The sequence below is a fragment of the Natator depressus genome, chromosome 17 (assembly GCF_965152275.1).
Source record: "Natator depressus isolate rNatDep1 chromosome 17, rNatDep2.hap1, whole genome shotgun sequence".
Taxonomy (NCBI): Eukaryota; Metazoa; Chordata; order Testudines; family Cheloniidae; genus Natator; species Natator depressus.
Window position 1 is genome coordinate 3711900 of NC_134250.1, and position 27443 is coordinate 3739342.

Here is a 27443-nt window from a genome sequence, read left to right on the forward strand (position 1 = left end):
GAAGAACAAGTTAATTTTCCCTCTGGCAGGAGGGTCGCAGGATTAAGTAATCAGACCTTGAACACTAGTGATTCTAAATCATGGTGTTTAAGAGTCCCTTTTAGTATAAGCTATTCCTTACTCCTGTCAAAGATAAGACAGCATAGTGCCAAGTTGTACAGTTTAAAGTGCAAGAACATTCAGCCCTGTTTAGAGATTAAATATCTTACATCCTTTGCACGGATACTACAGAGAAAGCAACTCAGAGCACCGGAGCAAGTTTTATTCCCAATTCACCACCTTCCTGCATTAGCTTATGTTAAGGTCTTGTTACTTACTTAAAGACCTTATTTACCCCAAGCCACCTATATAAAATGGATGTCTGCCTTGCAGAGGGAATCTTGAGGCTTTGAAATCTTTACCTGGAAGGTGCCACGTAAGTGCTTATCAGCTACTGCCTAGATTAGTCAGGAAAAGGGAGGAAACAAAAACTAATACAAGTTTTAATCATTAGGCTATTGAACAACAAGATCAGACTTAACATAAAATTGTTCCCTTGCATTAACAGCACAGACTAGGCACTTCAATGGAACCAAATGTGAATAACTCTACAACTTAGTGCAGTAAATATTCAGAAGTTTGGCACTAGATTTAGTACCTTTACTGAAAGTGCTCGGTGGTATACAGTAGCAGAGATCACAAGTTTTTTTTATTTAATGTTTAGGTACAGCTTTTGACACGGTCATATGAACGTGCTGTGAGATTAAGTCTGATGAAGGCTGGTCTGGTCTTCATGCTTTTTGGTTAGTGACTTAATTAACTCATTGTACCTACTTGTAACAGTAAGTATCTGTTGTTACCAAGCAGTCTTTTCTTGAGCCACCGCCTTCCACTTACAACTTGGTTTGGGAGAAGATGAAGTCAGCAGCAGCAGCGTTAGATTTTACTGTCCAGTCCACAAAAAAACCTGTTTCTTGGTCACTACTTTATGAAGGTACCTGGTTCGGTTTTTCACCCTCCAATTGTGTTCAGTTGAAGGAAGCCTAGCTCTTTCCTCGCCCCCACACAGAATGCTGTATTGGTCAAAGATAGCCACTATTATTAGGCCAGCTCAAGACAGGCTGGCTTGGAATTAGCTTCCAGGGTTGCAAATCTTTTCCAGCTGCAAGGGGTAGGCTAATGGAATATCCATTAAGGCATTTGCCATTAAGCAAAAAAATAAGTTCACGGCAGTCCTATACTGTAGAGGAATTATAAACAACAGCATGACTCTCGCACTACTCACGTGGATACCTGGTGAGTAGTCTAGAAATCCCTCAGCCAGTATAGAGGTAAAGCCAATAAATCCGTACTGTTGTCTATTCAGGGTGGGGTCTTAGTTCAAAAACTCATAGCCTGATGTTCTATATAGACAGTAATGCTGGATGATAAAGACTACATCAAAGGTGATGGAGAAGAGGCCCAGTCCAAACTTAGTTGGATCTCCAAAGATTAATTTCCATTCATCTGTCAAAAATTAAGGTAGTCTGAAAATCTGCATTGTCACCCACATCAACTGATTTAATACTTAAATGGGTCTTGGCCATCCCTTGACTTTTAAGGATAATGGCTATCCCATAGTTATGGGTCTATGAGATAAATTGTTCAAGTTTGTCATTACCGTAGGTTACTAAAATGGTTTATTTTTAACAGCACAGGCGTTATTCATCAACTTTAGGTTGATTTCACGACATTGTACGGTTAATGCAATAAGGTATTCTGTGCTGCTGTATAGTTACACAGAACTGTGTAAATAGCTTACATTAGAAGACAACCAAACACTTATTCTTTACCACATTTTTATAGCACTGATGGCTGCGTGTATTGCCATGCAGGACACCTAGGTTTGGGAACAACCTTAAGTGGGTCTGGACTGGAAGAAAGTGCTTTGTGGCAGGTTTTTCTTTAATTGAAAATGTAGGCCCTAAAAGACACTTCAATTCCATGCTTACCATTGTTGTAAGACTGCAAAAACATCTGAAGGAGGCTGAAACTTCCACCAGTAAAATCTAGTAACACATTTCCAATGCTCCACCCTTCAGTACTCTTCCGCCGAAAATTCATGTATGCCTACAAGGGAGTCAGATCAAAGTGAATTTAAATATGCTGCATCCTTTGATCTTTACCTATAAAAGGCAAATATTTTTGCAGATCGAGCAGTCAGACAAGCCAAAACTTTTTATTCTACCCAGCAATAGAGAATTCTCCACTCATTTTGACCTCAGATAAGTAGATTGAGCTTTCAATGCCTCAGTTAACCCCAGCTGTAAGAGAAAGCCTCGCTGGTTTAACAAACTACAGTTTTCAGACATTGCAAGTTACTTGCATGCTTAATCAGCACAAGAGGCATCAATCAAGTGATCGGTTTTCTCACAATTCTAACATAGCATAGTCAGCATTCTAGAATCATATGCACTACATATTAAAGAACCTACAGTGCTCTTCCAGGTAGCCTCCTATATTAGGATGTGGCCTCTTGCTATCTGCCTGAGTTAGGAGACATTAGTGCCAATTTTTACCTGTGGAAAATATTTTATCAGTGAGATTCCCAGTTTAATGTAAGAAAAGAAAAATAAGAACTGTAGCCATGTGATTTCTCCAGCTGCAGCCACGGACAGTGTGGTAAATGTGAAGAGCCATGCAATCACAAGTAGCCCAATAGCAACTCTGGACACTCTTTGACTAGCTCGCTGAAAAACAAGACATTTTATACATTTAGAATTCATTATACCCAGCTCCCTCCCACCCCAGTTACCAGAGGATGCACAATGCTAAGCATAACATACAACCAAAGCCCATTGTGGAACTGGCTAGATTGACCCCTCCTCCTCCTCCTCCTCCTCCTCCAGGATCCCCACGTTGTTTTAGTATCATAATAGCTTGCTATAGGTTTAGGATAAAACAACAGTGCAATTCCCTAAGTCCCAATTCCCATGGAAATCTTGGTCAGAAAGTTAGCATCCAGGAGGAAGGGGTCAAAATCTTTCTGCAATGTTTTTGTGGGACTTGTTTTATTACTCAGTTCTAAATTAAGACTATTTGTGAGGCTTTATGCTCATAATAGCATATGTGAGATGGGCACAGAGAAGCTTCCAAAGTCACGCTTGCCACATACCCTGACCTTTCCTGAAAGCATCCCATTCTGGTAGAGGGAGCAAGGAGCGCACATACACACACCCCTCTTTCACAACTTGGTAATTCAGAAGAGGTAAGAATATTTTTCCACCTAGCATGTTTACTGCCTGTAAGTGATCATCCACACACATTTTGTAATTGGGAAGGCAGTGAACTGAGCACAGAAGTGGAACCCCAGAACAACTCCCACATTCCGAACCAGATTCTGCCACTCCGCATGGCTTTGTAAGAGTAATACAAATTGTGCCCATATTTTCCGCTGTAATGGCAGTTGCATTCTCCTATCTGAGAATGATGTTGAGAATTAATGTTTGTAGAGTGCTGTGAAAATGAAGAACCCTATAATTGCTAGGTATAATTGCCTCAAAGCTTAAACATCAATCAATGGTTTTGGCTTCATTTGGACTATAAGAATATCCTAGGTAAACCCACCTCATATATACAGCACTGAAATATTGTAAAGAGAGTTAAAGCTACTGCATGGAGACTGAAGAAAACATCATTGCTGTCCACAGGGTTCACTCCGTTGGGATACTGGCGTAGGAACTGCTCCTGTGTATTAAAAACCCAAGCAAGTCAGCTACTGTAACTCTGTTCTACAAGTAATGAAATATTTCATTGAAAGAACAAGTGCACTTACCTTGATATAGGCAATCCAGAAAAGTCCTACATTAAATACACTGTATGCTATGAAACCAGTGAGGTTGAACGCTATGTAGTCAAAGCTTAATCCAACAACACTAAGAAAGAAAGACAGACACCACTTTACATGTAAAGATTCATCTGTGGAGCAGTATGGTCAGTGCCATAGAGGGACAGACTTTCTGGCACTAGAAGGTTCTGATTTAAGTGTTTTTTACAATTACTGTCCCAAGCAGAAACTGTGGCCATACCACTTTATAAAAAAAGAAATTTGTTCGCAGTGAGGGTTGCCCCTCACACATACTATATATTTTGATAGCGTTTACAATAAAGTTTACTTTCAAAATTCATATTCCTGTGTTATCTGCCTCAACTCCATACAGCTGCAATGAATCAGATAGCATTTTAAATTAGATCCACAACCAGAAGCATTACATCAGAAGGAGTCCATTCCTGCTGCCCACTGTTCTGTCCTCACATTCCAGGTAAGAATTTAAAACTTTTATAGACAATTATTTGTTCACTCACTAAGAGCCTCAAGTCAGAGGCAAGATAACCTGTCATTGTTAAAGGCATGCATTCTAAATGAATTGGTTAGAAATAGAGTGTCTTCTACAACCATGGGGGAAAAAGAAATCTTGTCAACCATCCATATTATGTCATGGTTTAGTGTTAGGTCACTGGAGGACGCACTTAAAGTTCCATTCTCCCTCCAATTCATGTGCTATTGGAAGTTCATCAGGACTCAAATTCACATGTAGTCACTTGCACTACAGTGTGTGTGCAGTGAAGCTGTGTGCCCTCCCTCCAAGCCAGAAGGAACCACCCACTCTGCCCAGGTGGGCGGAGCCAGATCCACCTTGTCCTTCCCACCAGAAGTGGATAGATGGGACAGGAAGTATAAAAGGTGGAGCTCCAGCTCAGTTAGGTCTGAAACAGTGAGGGAGATAGATGCATCCTGCTCGTGAAGGAACCTGTGTCTGCAGGGGAGCTGCCAGAACTGCTGCTGGCCACCTATCCTGGGGAGACAGAGGACACCCCTTCGATCTAGGTACACCCAGAGGGGAGGAAGTTGCCCAGGACAGCTGACTCTAGTCTGCTGTAGCACTGCCTGAAACATGGTCAGCATGTTGCAGCTAGATTCCCCACTGACAGACCACTCCAAGATTGTTAGAATCAGATCCAGTGATGGGTGGACCTGGGTCTCCCTACCATCCCACCCCAATATAGGCCAGGTGGTAGGTGTTAGCCTACTGTCGTCCAGAGCTAGGACAACAGGTTAGCCCTGCCCTTGCCTGAGCCCGTAGACTCTTTGGGGTTCTTCCCTGTTAGACCAGTCAGGACACTAACGCCTGGTCTGCTAATTCCCCCCGATACTAGGCAGTGATACTGATGATGTAGTGAGGCCTCCCTCTGCCCCAGAAGGGGAGGGACATCACCACTGCAGTGTGTATTTTAAACACACTCCCATCTTGCCAGTAACATTCACATGGCAACTGAAATTGAGGTGATTGAGATTAGGGGTAAATTTTGCAAAAGCATTGGGGTGACTTGAAAATAGGTCTTTGGTTCTTAAGTCAATTAGGCATTTAGAAAGTTACTCTAGGTGTCTAACATGCAAAAAAACTGCACTCCCTGCCCTGGAGTAGACTGTATGTTTTACATATTTGAACAGTACTTAATAGAATGAGGCTGCAGTCTCCAGCTGCCACAGTATATATACATACACACACACCATGAATAAGGCTAAGTTTTAGTCACAAGTATTTAGTAAAAGTAATGGACAGGTCACAGGATGGAAACAAAAATTCAAGGCCCATGACCTGTCCATGACTATTACTAAAGATAGTGACTAAAACGTGGGCAGTGTGCGGCCCGGGTCCTCAGGGGGGCTGGCTCCCTTCTTGGTTCTGCTCTCGCCTGCCCCCGCAGCAGCAGCATTTGTGTGTGGGAGGGGTCAGGGGCACAAGATAGGGTGAGGCGGGCTCTGGGCAGCACCCACCTGGGGGCCTCACCAGAAGCAGTGATATCTCCCTTGCTCAGCTGCTAGGCAGAGGTGTGGACAGGCAGCTCTGTGCACTGCCTCTGCCCAGGGCACCGCCTCTGCAGCTCCCATTGGCTCGCAGCACTGCCTGGCCATGCCTTCGACTAGCAGCTGAGTGAGGGGGATGTTGCCACTTCCGGGGAGCCCCCAAGGTAAGTGCCGTGCAGAGCCCACCTCACCCTGTCCCATGCCCCAATCCCCTGTCCCCTTCCACACCTAAACTGCTGCTATGGGGGCGGAGGCCTGAGACTGCCCTAGCAGTGGCCAGTATGCCTGACACAGGGGCTGCCTGAGCTGCCTCTGAGCCAGGCGCACTGGCTGCTGCAGAAGTCACTGAAGTCATGGAATATGGGACGTCCGTGAAACTCGCAGCCTTAATCATGAATAACCATTCATTGGAACAGGTGAGAAGTTGTGGAGTTAAGCAGAATTGTGACTAGGGGAAATTACCCTCCTACACATACATAATAGACATGATCTAATTTCCATCGAGATGAGTGTTCAGGGAGGCATACATACTAGTGAGTGCATTTTTCTTTGAACCCTATTACTCAATTTTAGCTACAAAGTTGCCAGTATGTTAATGAGGCTACATGGGCTCCCTCGGATGGTGAATTTAAGATCTGAAGAGTCCATTATTGTGCTCAAGGGGAGAAAGAAGGGCGGGGGGGGGGGGGGGGAAGACGACCAAACATTGACAGGTTACTTCTCCAGCAAGGAGAGTTGTTTTGTTTGAGTGGTTTTTTAGTATTTTTAAATCTTTCAGTGAGTTAGGTCTTGATCCTGCAAATTGGAGCTACGCATGTGAACTGCTGCCCATTGACTTCAATGATACTTTGCAGGGGTCCATTTGGGCAAAACCAATTGCAGAGTCAGCACCTTGGAGTTCTGATTCAGACAGTTGTGAGGAAAGTAGCCTTCTAGGAAAGGTACTTGAGCTTGCAACAAGAGTTTACATTTCTAGTCAATTCAACTGCTATATTACTGACATTAATGGACTCTTGTGATAATGGGGTATGGTTTTCTTCTTTAATGGGAACTAACTACATTAGGGGGATCTCTGATAATTCCCCATCCTACTCAGAAACCAGTCCACATGACCATTTGTATCGCTGCTAAGAGACTCACGCGCATTTCACAGCTAGTCTCCTTACCTTTTTCGTCGCCAGTTTTCGAAAACCTGAGGGTAGAAGGAGATCGACCAGGCAAAGAAATAGATCCAGCCAGTCACCTGGTCTATAATCCTCACTATGTTACTATGAATCACTTGGAATCGAATCCTGGGGCTGCAAAGGAATTTGTACTAATCAGTTTTTAAACAGTCAGTATATTCTCTGCACTTTTCCACAGATCATACTACTTCCTTCTAATTTGTGGGGCAGAAAACTAGTCAGTTACTCAAAATTTAGGGTTGGGTTTTAGTAGAGCAATAAAGCTTTCCCCCTTTTCACACACCCTTGTGGTCTTTCCAAGATTTCTACAAATCTTAGTGATTTGCCTACCCTCAATCCTCCTCTATTGTCATATTTTCCCCTCCCTTATACAGGCCTTCTGAAGCCTCATCTTCCTCTATTGCTTCTATGCCTCTTAGTATGTTACTGTTGTGCAACAGCAAGGTTTTACTCTTCATGCTTGGCAAGCAAAGCCTTATTATCTGGCTTGTCTTGTGTTCCTGGATATGTTGTGATGTGGGTAACAATAGCCATGATCAAGACAATTAAAAGCAGAAGTGAAATGAGGAAGTGACAAGACCATGCATTATCCTGCAGAGTTGTGGTATTAACGGCAACAAGCAAATGCAACTCAGCATTCCCCATCTCACCAGTTTCTGATCTCAAGGAAGAGAGTTCCACCTGTGAACACATGATTCCTTAAGAGACTCTTTAAGCAGGAAGGTTTGTGGATGTGCTAAGTACTTGTGGCTTGCACTGAAGTCTTGTGAAAGATGTGGGTGTGCAGAGAGTCAGGCTGTTAACATTCAAGGATATGAATCTCAGACTCAGAAGCGTGTTCGCAAGATAGGCATAGCAAGATAGGCATAGCAACAAAGCAGTAGCCCATGGAGTTTAGGGCCAAATGGTATCCAGCTTGAGTAGTGTTGTCATGCATGCTTGGAGCCTTTGCTTGGGTAGCTTCGAGTATGCTGCTGAACCCAACCTATGAATGCTTAGGAAGTTAGGTTTCATGATTCCAAGATACATACAAGATACAGAAGCTACCAGTACCACTTCATGTATCTCATCATTATTGGGGGGAGGGAGGGAGAAAGAGGTAAGAGAAGATGACTGACTATGTTAATCAAGGGAACTTGCAGTGTAAATTAGTAGGATACTGGGAGATGGTGTAGGGGCGGGGGAAATTATTATACTACTTTGGATACCAAGGAGTTGCATGTGATCTGGGTTGAATAGTAGTTTAACTCACCCAGTTTCATTGGCATTACTGGCATGAAGATAAACTGTAACTTGTCCAACATCTTTAGCTTTCACTTGAAAGCTTGAATTTAGACCTGCAGGCAATATTACCTGTCAGACAAGGAAAAAAGGTTACATGTAATGACTATTCACATGTTTTTAATGAGGTCAGACTATGACCAACTGTAAGCTTTAGTATAAGGTCTGAAGTCAGTTTTGTTACTCACTTGATTGGGTAGTTCAACAATGGTTCCATTTTTTGACGAATATGTGATATTAAATGTAATCACCAACGTCTCATTTAATGGGGCACTGTGAAGATAAACAAGTCAAACGAAACCTACAAATCCATGTGTTTAAAGGAGGTTTCAGGCCTTCTGGGAGAATTGATTCCATGCAGTATTGTTTTGGATGGACCACATACAATTTATACTTAATCATCACTTGTGGCACCAACATGATACTCTAGAAACAGATACTGTCCTTTACTGACAAACCAATCTGAACTGGATAGAACTTGTATGTGTCCCTTTGTGCAGCCACTAGTCAATTCTAACAGGAGTTTGAAAGATGGATAAACACCTTTAAAAAAAAAAAGTCTGATATTTCCCTATTTCTCCTCCCACTTTGTAAACACCACACCAATCCAGTCTTCTCTGAAGTCTTCCTCCCTCTCCCCACAAGTCATCTCACATTGAGAGGAACTTTCCATTCTTGGGAAGAGTCTCACTATTAGTGAGAGACTGAGAAAATGAGCACTGGACTATAATAAATATCTACTCTACAGCTACAGTGTGTGTTTCAGCTCTGAGATGGCTACACTTCTGTGCTGGGAACAGTGACACCTGTTCAATTTATAAAACATTTAGGTGTCCTTCTAGATAAATTTATAAATAAAAACATGAAGCATGTTTTTGTTAGGCTCATAGTAGTTAGAGCTGGAAGAGACTGAGTCCATCTTCTGGCAAATGCAGAATTCAATACTCCAACAGAGGACATATGAACTTGAATCTTACATCTAGCCAAAACTTACTGATACAAAAATACAGACTGTTATCTGAGCTCGTACCTAATGGTGAATTTTCATCCCCATGAAGGCCAGTATGAAGGCTATGTACCACAGCTTAAGTGGAATAGTAGCCTTGTATTAACTCACTGCACACAGATCAAACTCACCTGAAATCAGTGGTTTTCAACCCTCCAGTGGGGGGGGGGGTTCACAGACTATGTCTAGGGGGTCTGTGAAAGGTAGTCATAACCGTAGAACAGTGGCTTTCAACCTCTGGAGGTCTGCAGACTGTCTAACATTTTCAAAGGGGCGTGCACCTAAATTTTTTTTGGGGGGGGGGGAGCCCACAAATGAGAGAAGGTTTAAAACCACTGCTCTAAATGAACAAAGCCACCTCATCTTTCCTGCAAATCTAGTTAGTTATCTGAACAAGTCTTGTCCATTCTCTGTTCTGGTCTGATGCCTGTGGGTGTAACAAAAGCAGAGAATTAAAGGAAGAGAAACTGAAAATGATGCTCTAACCTTACCTTAGAGTCACAGTGATATTTGTCAAGCTACCCTTTTCTACTGAAACCACTTCAGGGACAGAGAGCATGATGGCTCCATCTGGAAAAAGAAAAACATTAAGCTTAGATTTCTACAAAAGGAATTATCTCCTTCCTGAAAAGAGGAATTGTTTTCCTGTGTGGCAGAAGAAAGCAATCTGAGAGTACAAACCAGTTAGACGAGCTCCTAGGGGTGGTTAGCAGGAAGGGTTAGAATGGCAGACTAGCAACAGTGTGGAAGTAAGCATCAGCACTTTAAGTGACTGAATAATTCTGAGACATTAATGAGAAAAGTGCACACTGAAAACAGTAAATGGGCCAAACAATTATCTCCTGGAACAAATTAATTGCATGTGTATAATGTGTTTACAAATACTTTAAACTCTAAGCTAATTATAAAATGCTAAGTGTTATTGTTTCTTGCTATGATCAGCAATGGATCCTAATTACCTGTAAGAATCAGAACTCTTTAAAGCTGGTCTTAAAATTGCTACATGATCCACATGAGCTGTCAAGGTTCCTTCCCTACTCTGAACTCTAGGGTACAGATGTGGGGACCTGCATGAAAGACCCCCTAAGCTTATTCTTATCAGCTTAGGTTAAAAACTTCAAAGTACAAACTTTGCCTTGTCCTTGAACCCTATGCTGCCACCACCAAGCATGTTAAACAAGGAACAGGGAAAGAGCCCACTTGGGGGGATATTTTGCAGGAAGACATCTCAAAGCCTTACACCCTCTTTCCTGGGGAAGGCTTGATAAAAATCCTCACCAATTTGTACAGGTGAACATAGATCCAAACCTTTGAATCTTAAGAACAATGAAAAAGCAATCAGGTTCTTAAGACTATTAAAGATAAAAGAATCACCTCTGTAAAAATCAGGATGGTAAATACCTTACAGGGTAATCGGATTCAAAACAGAGAATCCCTCTAGGCAAAACCTTAAGTTACAAAAAGACACAAACAGGAATATACATTCCATTCAGCACAGCTATTTTACCAGCCATTAAACAAAAGAAATCTAACGCATTTCTAGCTAGAATAAAAGGAGTACTTGTGGCACCTTAGAGACTAACCAATTTATCTGAGCATAAGCTTTCGTGAGCTACAGCTCACTTCATCGGATGCATACTGTGGCATCCAATGAAGTGAGCTGTAGCTCACGAAAGCTTATGCTCAGATAAATTGGTTAGTCTCTAAGGTGCCACAAGTACTCCTTTTCTTTTTGTGAATACAGACTAACACAGCAGTTACTCTGAAACATTTCTAGCTAGATTACTTTTTTCAGGAGTTCTGAGCTGCATTCCTGATCTGTTCCCAGCAAAAGCATCACAGAGACAAACCCTTTGTTCCGCCCCCCTGCCCCAGCTTTAAAAGTATCTTGTCTCCTCATTGATCATTTTGGTCAGGTGCCAGCAAGGTTCTTAGCTTCTTAACCCTTTACAGGTGAAAGGGTTTTGCCTCTTGGCAGGAGGGATTTAAAGGTGGTTACTCTTCCCTTTATATTCATGACACAAGCCCAGCAGAATACCAAGAAATTCAAGAACTTCAGCTCATTATCCTGCCCTTGCAGTACTCAAGCAACATCTTGCTATTGTGCTTGAAACTGTTGCCATTGAAGTGTGTACCATGCAACAATATTCATAAGGCATATAAGAAATAAGATTATGCTTTTCTTGCTTGTCAGTCACTTTATTTAAGTGACTAGGGTGTGGTTACATTTCATACACAAGCAAGTGCCACAGTATAGCTCAGCCTCCCACAGACAGTTTTTCTACTCCCCTGCCCAAATTCTGAAATATGCCTAAAGCCTGCCCAGGAATTCAACACATACCTGCTAATATCAGAAGCTTATAAAAGCGAAGAATAAAGACCTCTTAATTAGGGGAGAAGGGGAAAAGTGGTATTTTAAATGCAATTTTTAGAAATCTTTTGTTAAAATTCTATATATTACAAGTGACTGAATTTGGTGGTCTTATCTTGTAGACACTTCTGGCACCTATAAACCCAATAGCTAGCACAGCTAGGATCACCAAATTCATCACTGACTTCAGTATAATGAGGACTAAACATATAGAGTCTAGCCTACTGACCTACCCTAGTCACTTACATCAATAATGAAAGAAGACATGCTGCGCTGTCACCACAAAATAGTCTGAAGGTAATATATAAGGGAAGAAAGTTTCCCACCACCACCACAACAGCTGGAGCAATTCTTATTAGAAATTGTTACACCGAGCCAATACCTTTATAAACACACCACTATTTCACACAGGTCACCTTTAACAGGAGACTATTTGGTTTTCAGCACAGATACCCTTTTCTTTTACAGCCATTTTAGCGAATAAATAACCAACTGCTGATCTGATGCACAGCTAGATAAGCTTCCCTATTTGGAAGACACTTACCACAAAGTTTTAGCAATGAGAGCGAAAAACACAACACAGAGAGAAGTAGCCATCTTTTCACCATCATGCTATTCTTCAGACCGCTACAAAGCGAACGAAAGGAAGTTTTGTTTCGGCTCCTGCATAATTTCAGCAGCAGTACAGTCCCATCGAGCACTCTTTTTCCACTGTGCCCTGCATCCCTTCATCTCACCCATCACTTCCCCACACGCCATGGCCAGCCCAGCACTGCCCCTTCACCTCCACACCTAGCCCCCACCCATCCCAGGGTCTGGGGCCACCTTGAGCCTAGCTTGCCAAGCTCCCACTCACCACCATGCGTGGTGCCCACCCTGCATCACCATTTCTGGCCCCCCATCCACCCCAGGGGCCAGGATACCTGAGCCTAGAGCCCTCCCTTCCCCAGCGCCCCTCACCACCATGCCTTGCCCCACACCCACCCCAGGGACCCCTGAACCTAAAACCCTTCCCCCACCCACCCACCTCACCACCATGCCTTGCCCCACACCCACCCCAGGGGCCCCTGAACCTAGAACCCTTCCCCCACCTACCTCACCACCATGCCCAGCCCCACACCCACCCCAGGAGCCCCTGAGCGGAGAGCCCGCCCGCCCTTTCCCCGCCCCACACCTCCCCCCTCACATCTCCTCACCCACCCCAGCGCTCTAGGTAGGGCAGGGGGAACAGGAGGGGTGTCTCAGCGCCCCAGCCAGGGGGAGGGGGAGATGGGGGGCGGGGAGGGCTCGCACCCACGCGCCCCCTCAGTCCCCACGGCCACGCGGCGCAGTGCGTGCTGGGACTTGTAGTCCTCATGGGCCACCCCTCCGGAGGGGGATCCCCGCTCCGCTGTACGCCCCGAAGGCAGAACGAGCCCCCTAGAGAAAGGCCTACCCGCTACCGCCGGGCCGCTCTGTCCGACTGACGCTCTGCCGGCTCCTTCCTCTAATGTGAGGCGACCGCCTATATCAGGCCTCCCGCTGTCTCCCTCTCGCGTGCCGTAGAGCCGCAATGGCCGCCCCCGGCCGCCATCTTGGGTGTGGCATCTGGTGCTGGGGGTGCTAGCGATGAACGGGGGGGGGGTCTCGCTCTTGGTTTAATTAAAGTATCGTTTAAAACTCTTTAGATACGGGGTTTTTTGGGGTGGGCCCTGGGAAGCGCCAGACGTGGGTGGCGGGCGGGCGTCTTGCCACACTCAAGATGGAGGCTCCATCCCTCCCCCCACACTCCCGCCCCGGCTCTACTCGGGCAGCGGCTCCCTGGTGCTGTGGCTCCGAGGTTCGCAGTTCAAGGGTCAGCGCAGCCCAGGGCTTAGCCCAAGCCTGCCTGGAGCTGGATTTAACCCTCAGGCGGCTGCTACTGCGCCAGGCCCTCCAGCCCTGGCCCGCCATGGGAGCCCGGAGCCAGCTGGACCTGTGCCCTGGTGCTGCCTGTGTGTAGGGCAGAGACCTGGGCACCCTGCCGGTGGAGAGACGAGTAACCGAGAGCCACCCCAGGGAGCAGGGCTGGAGAGTGGGAGCCAGGCTGCCAGGCTGAGTCTCTGTGCCGGTCCCTTACTGCTGCCTTGTGCTGGGCGTTTACCTGGGCAGCAGGTGGACTGAACGCATCCCCGTGGTGCAGGAAGTGGCCGCTGCCACAGGACAAGACAAGTGATGGCTGATAACCAGGCTATAGGGCTGAGTCCGTGCGCCACACCGGGAACTGTGTGTGTGTTGGGCATAGATCTGGGCACCACCTCAGTGAAGGCTGCCTTGGTCGTAGAGACAGCGCAAGGGCAAATTGTGACCCAGAGCTGTTCAAGGGAGACACAGGCCCAGGCTGATAGCCTGGCTGCTGGAGCACAGGTGAGAGAGAGCTCAAGACAGAGGTGTTGTATTTTACCAACTCAGCTTTGTGCCACCATGTTATGTCAGCTTCAATGACTTATCAGCGTTGTTTTAATGCCTTGCAGGATGCCGCTTGGCTCTTTAGGGAAAAAGGGAAAGGAGGCATGTGTGTCTGCCTGTATATCTGAAATCTAATTTAAAAAACTTCTCTTGTGCTGTATGAAAAAGCCAAGCCAAGTAAGAGTAAGACAGTCTGTTTCTAGAAGGGTCAGTTTTTAAAAAAATCAGTGGTTAGGTACCTAAATGGTTAAGTCAAATGAAGACAGAATTAGTGTTGATTAGTGTTTCTGGATGTCCTGTAACCAGTGTGCAGTGGTTGTGTAGCTGTGTTGGTCCCAGGATATTTGCGAGACAAGGTGGGTGAGGTAATGTATTTTATTACGTTGGTCCAATAAAAGATATTACCCCACCCACCTTGTCTCTCTACTATAGGCAATGAATACTTTTTTTTTTTCCTAATGATTTGTGGAGTTTCAAAACAGACATAGCTCTGAGCACTTTCTGAAATGGCACCATAGTTAGCTGCCGTAGCGGTCTTTGCTCTAGCATGATCGAGTGAAACTTACAGCCCAAACCCAAGTTATGTACTTCGCCTGAGAATCTAGAAAACAGCAGAAAGCCCAGATACTTAGATCATATTCATCAGAACCTTAGAAAAACCTAAAATAGATCTTTCCCTGCACCTTGATCTTGTATGTGATGCTGCTTCACAGGGAACAGAGGCAAACTGCCCTAGCCCATTTTGCACTTTACTTCGGGATACAATCATTAACTTCATCAGAGCACTGCTTAATTAGGGCATGGTGTGTTAGAAAGAAGCAACAAGATCCTTTCATCTTAAGGGGCTTCTGGTCCATTGTGTCTATTGATACAACCTGGCAAAAACCAGGGCAGAAAGATAGAAGGTACATCTCTATGCTCTTAATGGACTTGTTACGATCCTAGGCCTTGACTTTTTTAGTAGTGAAGACAGGCACTACAGTAATACAAATAATAAGTAATTATAATAACAGCAGGTAAACATCTTGTTTGTTTATACAATCAAAGTTATATGTTAATAGAATAATTCATATCTATTTGTGTGTGGGTAATTAAACTTTAGTTTCTAATGTATATTATTTAGCCACAAATCATCTAAATTAGTGTGTGTTGAAACTTTGAACTATGTAGTAGTAACTCGGTAATTCAGCTATAGTAACAGTATATTGTTAAGCTAAATAATAGATGGTGTTCACTTCTAGCTACTGTTTCACTGGTTAAGTAAATGCAGTACATGAATCTAGTAGATTATGTCTCAACACCCTCATAGCTGATTTTATGGTTGCAGGGAATGGAGCAAGATGTCCAGAAAATAATAAAAGCCTTGAATGAATGTCTTGCGGCTTTTCCCCAGGAGCACCTTCAAAGGGTTAGTCGCATTGGTATTTCAGGACAAATGCATGGGGTTGTGTTTTGGAAAACAAACCAAGGTAATGTCCATCTTTTGACATGTTTGCTATAAATATTGTAGTATAGAAGCTAAATGGCAGAAGCCATGGAAGATGGGTCTATTGATGTTGGAGATCATTTTTAGTTCTGGAATAATCTGCAGAAAACTGCCATATAACATCTTGATGTTTTATGAAATATAATGGTCAGAAAAAGTCCTGTTAAACATGCATTTCTCGTTAATTGTAGTAGACAGTCATTTACAACCACTCATTCCGTTTAACCATGTTCTTTGTTGACATACTAATTAAGGATCTGATCTTGTGAATCCTTATGTGAGTAGTCCCAGTGAAGTCAATAGGGCTATTCACGAGCGGAAGGTTTTGCAGGATTGGGATTCGGAAGGGAATTGGGCCTTTACAATTATCTATCAATTGTCCTCTGTTTGTTACCAAATGAAATGTGCTTATGGAACATACAGTACTCTTTTTATCCCATACTAGTTGTTTCCCAGTGAGTTGTCTGAATACCTTTCAGTAATTCCTCTTCAGTACAGAGGTTACTGAGTTTATCCTGCTGTGGAAAGTTAGCTAGCCTTACACTTTATGGAAATGTACATAGCATTACCCATTCTGCTCTGGAATGTTGTTTTTAAAGATTCCAGTTTGAATGCAAAATACGAGGAGTGAAATTCAATAAATATTTGAATTGATGTCAGATGTTTTTAAAAAGCCCAAAGCATTAAATGAAATGGTTTTCTGATAAGCCACAGGTGACAGACGCACAATACTCTTATTGCTGTTGACTCCATGAGTATCAGGGAAATGGAAAAGCAATTCTGCATGTGTACGTAGTTGTAGGATCAGCATCCAAGTCACAAGCAACCAAGTCGACCTCTGTGACTTATTCACAGAGGCCCCAATTCTGCAAATACTCAAGTAAATGTCAGGTTTCAGAGTAGCAGCCGTGTTAGTCTGTATTCGCAAAAAGAAAAGGAATTTGTTAGTCTCTAAGGTGCCACAAGTACTCCTTTTCTTTTTCAAGTAAATGTGTAGCTGCATGCATTTGTTTACAAGATTGGGGTCTTAGATTGTAAACTCTGTAGGGCAGGGATTATAATATAGATTTTTTTTCTCAGCTACACTAGTGTAAATCCATTTTGGTCAGTGGCATTACTCTGACTTTCAGAATCTGGTTCCATGTCTTTATTCTCTCTCTAGCTCAAAATACACACCTATAGGCAATAATAAAAAATATTAAATAATAATAGCTAATGTTGAACTCCGTAGTTGAAGCAGAGATTTGCTGTAGACCATAAAACTGATTTTCTGAAAGCACTGGTCATTGTCTGTCAGATATTGGCAGGATCTCAATTGCTTTAAGAGATCCTGAACTATTCACCGCTGTGATTTTATTTTAAATACTAAAACCATCACCAAGGAGTATATCCAAGGACTGATGGATTCATGGGTCTGTTGCCTACTTTCTAGCTGTCCCATGAGTGCTGCATAACAAAACCTCATGACTCCATCAGCCGCATAAATTCTCATGTGGATGTGTTTAATATTTCATTTCAGAAAGCTATATGTCACTTTTTGTTTTAAATTGCTGTATTCAACAAAATGAAGGAGAATGTTTGTTTGCTCTCACTACTTTGAGTAGATTAAGTGAAACCGCATACTCAATGTTGCAAATTACATTTTTAATGGCATCATTTAGGGTTAGCTTTGTGGTTAATAATAGTTCTTAGAATCAATTTGAAAACTAGAAAATAGATGAAGTGGAAATACAGTTGAAACAGACTTAAAGGAATGGGTATCAAAGAAAAGGAAATAAGGCAGAAATGGACTTTGGACGCGTCACATAATACTATAACTTTTACATTTTGTTTAAAGTTGCTCTGTGTGAGAGTGAAGTTCAGGAGCTGTATCAAAGTTTCAGTTCAGACTAGTGGAGGCACTGGCCGTCACAGAATGATGCCTTCTGCCATGTTTGGTATAAGCTCCCTCTCTGCCAGTACGGCTTAACTTCTATGGGTGAGAGCCTCACTCCCACTGTGGCTCCTTTATGCTATGTAAAAGGGCTGGAGCAGTGTAAAGGGTCCATAAAAGCCCTCTATCTGGCCAGGGGATAACTTCCCCAGCACAGGAACTGTGCAAGACACCTGTAAGCTGCCTTCCTAGGACTCCTTCACGACGCCCAGTGTAGGGAACACACTGGAGTGGGGTTGAGGGCACAGAAGTGGAGCATCAGCATGCAGAACTGTGGAGATTCTGGGCAGCCCTGGGTGGCTGGCATAATTTAGACTGGCCCCTCCAGGTGGCCTAGGATTGTGAGGCACAGCACAGAATCCTACCTTTTGTATTTAAAAGGAACAAGATAGGGATTACCCTGGCAATGAAGCTAAAAAGAATATTGAATCAATATAAATCCGAATGAAGGCAGTCCACCTTCTCTGTGAGGCTGTGTTACAGAGCTAGGATGTTCTATGAGCCTGTGTTACAGAGCTAGGATGCCATGTACTCTTTACTGCTTGGTGGTTACATGTCCCTGTTGATAGTTATATTATTGCTTGATAAACCCAGATGAAAGTGATATATAAGTTATATATGACTTACATATATAACTTTTATATATATGACATAAGTGATGTGCCAGCAATGCCCCTCTGTCATGTATATTGGCCAAACCGGACGGTCCCTACGTAAAAGAATAAATGGACACAAATCGGACATCAGGAATGGTAACGTACAAAAGCCAGTAGGAGAACACTTCAATCTTCCTGGACATTCTATAACAGATTTAAAAGTAGCTATACATGAACAAAAAAACTTCAGAAACAGACTTAAAAGAGAAACAGCAGAACTAAAATTCATTTGCAAATTTAACACCATTAATTTGGGCTTGAGTAGGGACTGGGAGTGGCTGGCTCATTACAAAAGCAGCTTTGCTTCTCCTGGAATTGACACCTCCTCCTCTATTATTGGGAGCTGACTACATCCACCCTGATCAAATTGGCCCTGTCAACACTGGTTCTCCACTTGTGAGGTAACTCCCTTCTCTTCACGTGTCATTCTATAATGCCTGCATCTGTAATTTTCACTCCATGCATCTGAAGAAGTGGTTTTTTACTCACGAAAGCTTATGGCCAAATAAATCTGTTAGTCTTTAAGGTGCCACCGGACTCCTTGTTGTTTTTGTGGATACAGACTGACACGGCTACCCCCCGATACCAGATGTAAGTGGTACTTTGTATTAAAAAATAGACATATTCATGAGCTATCTGTTGTATGAAATTGAGCCCAACGTTAGAGCAAGTGTAGATATTTCAAGGCTAGAAAATGACACATCCAAGTCATACTCTTAAAATTTGGGCTCAAGTGATTGATGGATTCCAGGGCAGAAGGGATTATTGTGATCATCTAGTCTGACCTTCTGCGTAACACAGGCCATACAACTTTCGCAAAATAATTCCTAGAGCATATCTTTTCGAAAAACTTCCAATCTTGATAAAATTCTCCGTGATGGAGACTCCACCATGACACTTATTAAGTTGTTCTAATGGTTAATTACTTTCACTGTTTAAAAAAAAAATTTACACCTTATTTCCGGTCCAAATTTGTCTAGCTGCAACTTCCACTCATTGGATTGTCACGTTATATCTTTCTCTGCTAGATTGAAGAGCCCATTATCAAATATTTGTTCCCCATACCTATAGACTGTCATCAGATCCCCCCTGAACTGTCTCGTTAAGCTATGTAGATTGAGCTCCTTGAGTCTGTCACTATGAGATTTTTTTTTTTTTAGTCCTTTAATTGTTTTTGTGGCTCTTCTCTGAACCCTCTCCAATTTATCAACATCCTTCTTAACTTGTGGACACTAGAACTGGACACAATATTCCAGCAGCAGTCGCACCAGTGCCAAATACAGAGGTAAAATAACCTCTCTGCTCCTACTCAAGATTCCCCTCTTTATGCATTCAAGGATTGCATTTGCCCTTTTGGCCACCACGTTTAACTGGGAGCTCATATTCATAACTTCCCAGGATAGAGTCCGTCCGTCCCCCCGTAAGCACAGCCTGCGTTCTTTGTTCCTAGATGTCCTACATTGACATTTAGCTGCATTAAAACGTGTAGCGTTTGCATGCAGTTCTAAAAGTTCAGTGCGGTTCTAGCAGCCTTTTGCCCCACTTCTCAGGGCACTTCTTAGCTGCATGTTTTTGGTGGGTCATGCTCAGTTTAAGATGTCACATTCTGTCTTATCTCGATCTGTGCCTGTTCGTATGGATATTATGGGTGCTAGGAGGACAGAGCTAAAGCCTCTGGACAGAATGTTTTTTTTTCTTCATCTCAGGGTAACTGGCTTTGTGGCAGATTATTCAGGGCTGGAAAATATGATTGGTTAGTTTGACTTGAGTCAGTACTGCTGTATTTTTTTTTTTTTGAAGTGTTAAATGTGTTTCTTTGTAGAATATTTTGAGTCACAGGAGTTGAAAGGTGCCAGACAAACTGCAGTTAATTATGCTGTGCTTCTCAAATACTGCCGATTTCAGGTTGCAAATGGGCCAAGAGTGGAACTGGTCACACCTTTCAGCCTGGAGAAGTCAGTCATCTGATTACGTGGCAAGATGGCCGCTGCAGCAGCAGTTTCCTCTCTTCTCTTCCTCAACCACAGTCACATCTAAGCGTGGCTACAGGATTTGGATGTGCCACAATCTACTGGTATTTGAAGAACAGGTAGAAGCACTGTAACTTCAGCTGTATTCATTAGATTTTCTCTATCATGCCGTTTCATTAGCAGTTTCTTGGCTGGAATTTAAGCCAGTCAGTGTTCTTGTAGAAGGCTAATACCAGTTCAGGGTCTGCAGCTGTATATTTCTTCCTATCTGTCATAATGCACCAGCAGGAGGAGACCTGTGAGATGAAGCAGAACTTCCCTTTAATCATAATATTAATTAAATGGCTGAAGATCATTTCAAATGGAAGTATTAAACATTAACCATATACAACTGAGTTTGATATTCTCTCATCCTTCTACTTAAAAGTACCACAGAACACTTAACAAGAAAAGAAACAGCTCTGGTTATACATGAACGGAAACATCATCAGTTAATATAATTTGAACCCTATAGCTGTGCTTTAAGCATAGTTCCTATATATACTTATGAAAATCTAAAATCTGTTGGGGGAGTTGCTTTGGGCCAATTCCCGCAACATGCTAAGAAAATTGGGCCCTACATTAGCTGCTGTTCCCTTCCCTTTTAGGCATTAAGCTGTCCTACCAAGCCTCTGAGGAGGTTTTATACATAATCTGCTGGGTTGTCACATGCTTTGCATGGGACAGTTTTTCACTTACAACTTGCCTTTAGCCATAGCAGGGCGTGGAATCCACAAAACCTTTGCGTAGATTCTGAAATCACTTCAGCTTCAATAAGCTATTACATCTCCCAAACTGTCACCATCTTCCACATCAAGTAGGAGTTCCGTTTCGCTCAAAGGAATAAAAGACTCTCTTGATCTTGCATTCCTCCTGAAGTTTGTTTAGATGGTATCTGGAACATGGTTGATCTCTCCACACTCGTTTTTATACTGTTATTTTCATCCTTGGTACTTTTGCTTTAATGCATATATTGAGCACCCTAATTCAACTAGATGGAATTAATATTTTTTCAGATGCTCCAAAGCTGAGAGCAGGACATCTCTGTGCAAGTCTGCTGCTGTTTCTCTCTTTATAACAGGCTTTGCAGCTGTGCACTTTGCCACAAAGAACTTGTGTGTTAAAACTGTTTCCCCCATCTCCCTGTAGGAGTGAGTATTATGCATGGTAACACACCATAAATCCAATTCTATGGAAAAACTAGGACTTGATCACTGAGGCAGTCTTTATAGTTGGTTCTATGCAATTTTAATTGTAAGAGTCTGCGTGTTTCTAAAGTTCTCTGGAGTGATAGAAGCAATCTTGTTTTTTATAAAGGATGCAGTTACTGATGGGACAGAGTCAATGTAATATTTTACTAATATTAAGGAGCCTTAGGAATTACTTCTCATTGTCTTTACTTAATGCTGCTCTGCATCATTTGACTTTCATGGCAAAGATAAGAAAAGAGATAATACCTACCTTATTTATTTCCTTTTATATACAGCTAGGAATTCAGCAATACTCATCTGCAACAGTGTAATTAAGTTTTATTGCAAAGTAACAATTCACTGAAGAACATTAGACACACTTTTCAATTTTTTCTATTTTTCTTCAATAAGCAGCTTTTTTGTTTTCCCTCAGACACTCACTGTTAAATCATTTTTACAGTAAACCTCAAGTACCCTATTCAGAATATTTGGAAAAGATCTAATTGTATTATTGGCCTCAAAACCAGGTGCCAATGGAGTAACTGCAGTGTTGGAGGTAGATGCTAGAGATGGTTGAAATTTTTTGCTTGAAAGGTTTTTTTATCAACAAAGAATGCTTTCTTTTCTTTCTTTTTTTTTAATTGAAACAAATTTTTGCAGGGAAATGTCTGATTTCTATGAAATTTTTGAGTTGCCAAAAATGATTTTTTTTCCTTAATTCGGATTTTTGGTTTTTCTATAAAATCCAAAAAGCTTTGAAGAAAGATTTTGACAAAAACAATTATTGTAGTATAACGTATTTTTGTGGGGAGGAAAAAATGTTTCCTAACCAGTGCTAATGGACACTTGTTTTCTAAGGATTTCTCTCATTCAGTTAATTAACATATGTTTCCAGAAGGTTTCTTTTGTCATGTGTTTCCAGTTTTGTCCTGAATATCAACTACAAATGGAAATGGTTGGCAAGTGGACGTTTAACAAAGCAGCTGTTGTTTTGTTGTTAAATAGCCCAGATTTTCTGAAGCCTTTTGATGCAGCTGGTACCATCCACGACTACGTGGTTGCCATGTTGTGTGACCTGGAAAGGCCATTGATGTCCGTCCAGAATGCTGCCAGCTGGGGATATTTTAATTCCAGAAGTAAAAGCTGGAATACTGAGATGTAAGTGACAGTCATCCAATGGATTTTATTTATTGTCTGTCCCAGATGGGGTGAATACTCCTGTAGACCATAAGTATGATTATAGCCCAGGAAGGGGTGATTGAAAGCTGCTATCTCTGATGGTTGTTTGGCCCTTTGCTGAATGAGTCTGTGTGACTCAGTGCAGTTTGTGGTGGGCAAGTACATCATATAAAACCTCATCACTGTTGGCAGTCATTGGCATTGTCATTTTTAGAAACCCTCAGAGAAGGCATTATTGGCTGGCTCAGCAAAGAGGCCATGCATACTGAATTATTTGCTTCCTTCCTGCTGGGGTTCTCTCTAGGTCATGGATGAGGTACAGCGGTGGGACAGAGTGGGTCAACTGTCCATGCTCTATCTACATGGTACTGTCCGTGCTATATCTACATGCTGGTTAAAGAGAATTTCACTCTTTAGTGCCTTCAGCTGAGCTCTTTCATAAGCATTAAAATTTCCTCACAGTGTCATTTAAAAGGTGTCCAGCTACCGGGCATCTGATGAGACATCAGTTTTATTCTTTTTTTAAAAATGACTTGCTCTTTCAGGGGGTGGAGTCCAGGGCCCTATACATTTCAGGGATCAGTTTGGGCCACGACTCCAAGAAAAGATCTTCTAACAGTGAAGGTAAAATATTTTCTAGCCCATTGAAAGGGTAACAGAACCTTGGATTTGGCTCACTGAGCTTTTTCTGACTTGAAGTAGTAGTTGTAGTGAGGTAGCCTATACTCACGTTGAAGTTTGTTTAAGAAGCTTGTTGTAGCTAACATTTTCTGGTTTGTTTTTGACATGCTAACCCTCTGCATGAGAGTTTCCTGGGAGTCAGTGTTCTTTGGCACTTGAAAATTGGTTATATTTCTGTTCTTTTGATTGTCCCTTACCATGCTGCTTGGCTATGTGACTTTGGTGGGTTGAACATGTGATCCCTGCTAGATCAAATCAAGTATAAATGTAGGTGGATTTATTTACTCTTCTGGGCTATTTTGTACAAGGCTGTTTTAGTTTTTAGCCAACACAGCCAATGGAACTAGAAGTCTGAACTTGTCCAAGGCAGAGCTAATTGGGTGGGCAAAAGAGTCTGTAAACCCAGCAGCCACAAGCACATGGTCAGGCTAGCCTGTGACCTCAGGGATGTTCACACAGCCAGGTTGCATGCTGTCGTATTGACTAATCCATCTGTGTGTATGTATACGTATATATATTTTTTTTTTGGTTGCAGTTTGAGAGAATCTGGCTTTCCCCTTGACTTGCTTCCTGAAGTGGGTGACCCTGGTGGCATTGCTGGGAGGATGCCCCATGACTGGCATGGAATACCAAAGGGAGCGGAAGTGGGAATTGCTCTGGGAGATTTCCAGTGCTCTGTTTATTCTTGTATGACTGAGAGGACTGATGCAGGTATTCTTATACGGCTGGGACACAACAACTACAGTAGAACCTCAGAGTTACGAACACTTCAGGAATGGAGGTTGTTTGTAACTGAACAAAACATGGTTGTTCTTTCAAAAGTTTACAACTGAACATCGACTTAATACAACTTTGAAACTTTACTCTGCAGAAGAAAAATGATGCTTTTAACCATCTTAATTTGTTGCACAGAAACAGTTTCCTTGCCGTGTCAAATCTTTTTTGTAAACTTTTGCCTTTATTTTTTTGAGTAGTTCAGGTTTAGCGCAGTATTGTACTTGCTTTTTTTTTTTTTGTCTCTGCTGCTGTCTGATTGTGTACTTCTGGTTCCAAATGAAGCATGTGGTTGACTGGTCAGTTTGTAACTCTGCTGTTTGTAACTCTGAGGTTCTACTCTCAGACCTTTCAATAGGTCTGAGTACCAGTTTCTAGTCTGTGAAAGGACTAATAAAATTTTTCCATTAATACCATAGCACTCTTTTTTGCCTGACTGTTGTTCCTAGCTCGGTATTTATATTGTGCTCAACACCACGGTATGTGGATAACTTATTTTCCTCTTTCAGGGTAGCTTGCTAAAAGATGAAAACTTTTCTTTCTTGTGTTGCAGTTCTCAATATCAGCACCTCTGCTCAGCTGACAGTCCCCATGCCCTTGGGATTCCAGCCTCCAGAGACACCAGATTCCTTGTCAGCTGTTGCCTATTTTCCTTATTTCGATGGTAACTATCTGGCAGTGGCAGCATCACTCAACGGAGGAAATGTGCTGGCAACATTTGTGGATATGTTGGCCTGCTGGATGGCGGAGTTGGGTAAAGTATTTTGGGGATAGACACAGCTTAATATGGGAGTTGGTCAGCAAGATATGAGGGACTGAGTCAAAGCAGCAAGTCTTGTACAGCAGTGGTTTTCAACCTGTGCTCTGCACCTTCATTCAAAATTTTTTAGGGGTCTGCAAATGAAATAAGGTTGAAAACCACTGTTGTACAGTATGTGTCATCTGAGCAGAAATCATGAAGCATGCGATTTGTTCCCACTGTAGTGCTAGAATTTCCTACAACAATTAGGGGACACGCTGAGAACAACACTAACTGGAACCTGCATTTGGATTATGTCTTGGTTTTATTTTTGTTTCAAGCACTTAAGTGAGTGAGAATATCTTTGTGGGTTCCATTTCAGAAGGAAAAATTTTCAAAGGAAAAATTATAGGTCAATAAATCAGAAGTCAGTCACTAATTTCCATGTTCACAGAGTCTATAAAGAGTGACTTGATTATGTTAATTGCCTTGAGTTGCAATTTTCGCAGAACTTTAAATGCCTAATGGATTTTAAAGAGCCAAGTTTAGTGCAGTATCATATAAGGCAATCATGTCATTTCCCCAAAGTGCTTTAAAATGTGTTGTCACAACTTCTTTGATATCCTTCCCTTGAGTTGTCTCAGTGCAACAGTAAATTCTAAAACCCTTCCAACCAATGCTTGAGTGACCTTTGCACTGTCAGTATAGGAGGTGGAGTCTGTGCTGATTGCCCCTATTAAGAAAAGGTCACTAGCTGGTTAGTTTCCAAACATGCAAAATTATCTTTACTGTTGCTTTTTCATTTAAATTGAGCCAATAGCTAATGTTTCAGAGAAAACTTTTCCATTATCAGAACTGCAGTGTTTATAATCAGAAAAGACTTCTTGGATCAAAATACTCTGGATGAGGAGAGTCGTATTCCTGCAAAAGTGATCTCCTTATGGACAGGAGAAGCCAAATACACAGTGTTCTGTTGAGCCAACATACACCACTGAAACAGCACCCAGCATCATTAGCATACTTTAAGCCTCCAGCATTCGTCTCTGACAGGTGAAAGGGACACCAGGCTGACAAAATTAGTAACACCATTTCCTTTTGGCAGGGTATGACGTTCTAGAGTCCCGTGTCTATACACAAATGATCAACGCAGCCTTGGCCCAAAATGCTACCAGACTCTCAATCTGCCCAACTGTATTTGGAGAAAGGCACATGCCTGAGCAACTGGCGTCTGTGACTAGTATCGCTGCTTCTGAGCTCTCTCTGGGTCACGTCACCAGAGCTTTGTGCCATGGGATCATTCAGAATCTGCATTCCATGTTGCCATTTCAACACCTGAAAGAGGCAGGAGTGAAGAGAATTCTGGGAAGTGGAAGTGCCCTTTCCAGGAATGAGGTGCTGAAGCAAGAAGTGGAGAAAACTTTTCCACTTCCTGTGATCTATGGAAAGGATGTGGATGCAGCTGTAGGCGCTGCTATGGTGATGCTGCACAGAAGATAAAATCCATAGTTCATAAAATCCAATCATAGATTGTCTGATACAAAGTTTTTTTTTTTCTGGACATATCAACACTTTCTTTCTGTTTCCTCATCATTCCTGACGTTGCTTTTAATCTACCATTCCACTCAGTATGGAGAAGAACAGCTTGCATTAATGTCCATCTCTGGTTCCAAATGTACTCAGGGCCCTGCATGCTCTTATGTTGTCATTCCTAATTGTGCAACAATTTACCATATGAAATTTGGCTGTGTGAAGGGAAAAGCTCCATTACGTTTGGGTTGAAGATAATACTTCATCACAGGCTTATTTTCCTGTTAGGAAAGAAGCCTGTGATGGCTAAGAAGAGCCAGTGTCTGTTGGTAATGGCATCTGTAGCCTTTGTTAGAGATGTTTTGTGGTTAAACTATCTCTTTCCATATATATGTGTATACAACACAATGGAGCCTAAAGGTGCTACTGTAATACAAATAAAATAATAATTTACCATATCTTATGCATTGAAGAGTCTCTCTCTGAAGGGCTGAGCACCTTTTTGGCTCTTAAGTAACAATAAAATGTTAAGAAAAGCATATAGGAGGGAAGGTGATAGGATCAGTGAAGTACATTGCTGCTGATCCAAGTTAGATTCATGACTAGCTCATAAATGACTTCAATGCTCACGCTTCAGAGTGCCAACTGGTTACCAGCTGGGGGGTCAGGAAGGTATTTCTCTTGTTTATGTTTTAATGCACAGTTATTTACACTCGTGTGCGTGGAGTGGAGCTTCCTCTGAAGCATCCAGCATTGGCGGGATATTTGAATAGATGGTTCATTGGGCTTTTCTTTTGTTCTAGAAAGGTTATAGTAACCCTCCTGATAGATCCGTTCCCCTCTCTTCTTACCGCAATGTGACTTGAAGTACAATCATTTGTTGCCAGTGAGAGGTGAAATGTGCTCACGTGTGTCAGCCCAAGAATGTCCTTTCAGGTTTCCTTGATATGTTCTATTTTAAGGAGTTTATAACTCTCTGCTTTTTATATATTGGAAGGAACTGAGCCTTGGCATAGCAATTTGCAGGCTGGATTAAAATCTTTTTTCAGTTTTGAGCATTGTTCACGTGAGCTTGCCATAAGTCTCTGGGTTTCTATCCCATGTGCCATAGTCCTAAAGCACCTCGCTGATCATTCTACCCACTCCTTTATTTTAAGGTAAAAGCATTTGTAT

At 42.3% G+C, this 27443-nt stretch overlaps 2 protein-coding genes across 6 annotated transcripts; one reads left to right on the top strand and one right to left on the bottom strand.

Moving 5' to 3' along the window:
• Positions 1–124: 124 nt before the first annotated feature.
• Positions 125–13258, bottom strand: CTNS (cystinosin, lysosomal cystine transporter). 5 transcript variants are annotated; one of them, XM_074974656.1, is made up of 11 exons: positions 13105–13239; positions 12214–12296; positions 9790–9868; positions 8481–8565; positions 8264–8364; positions 6994–7125; positions 3794–3893; positions 3586–3705; positions 2538–2708; positions 1971–2088; positions 125–1052 (listed from the first exon to the last, which is right to left on the bottom strand). In XM_074974656.1, the coding sequence occupies exons 2-11, from the start codon at positions 12278–12280 to the stop codon at positions 991–993; spliced, it is 1035 nt and encodes a 344-aa protein (XP_074830757.1). In that variant the 5' UTR covers positions 12281–12296; positions 13105–13239; the 3' UTR covers positions 125–990. The 5 variants fall into 5 exon arrangements, with proteins under 5 accessions (XP_074830757.1, XP_074830755.1, XP_074830756.1 ...); XM_074974654.1 differs by having other exon boundaries at positions 125–1485; XM_074974655.1 differs by lacking the exon at positions 13105–13239 and adding an exon at positions 12870–12888 and having other exon boundaries at positions 125–1485.
• Positions 13259–13416: 158 nt separating this feature from the next.
• SHPK (sedoheptulokinase) lies at positions 13417–27443 on the top strand. Its single transcript, XM_074974703.1, has 7 exons — positions 13417–14054; positions 15424–15565; positions 20077–20260; positions 22376–22528; positions 23766–23941; positions 24558–24758; positions 25846–27443. Exons 1-7 carry the CDS (start codon positions 13863–13865, stop codon positions 26238–26240), a joined length of 1443 nt encoding a protein of 480 aa, XP_074830804.1. The 5' UTR covers positions 13417–13862; the 3' UTR covers positions 26241–27443.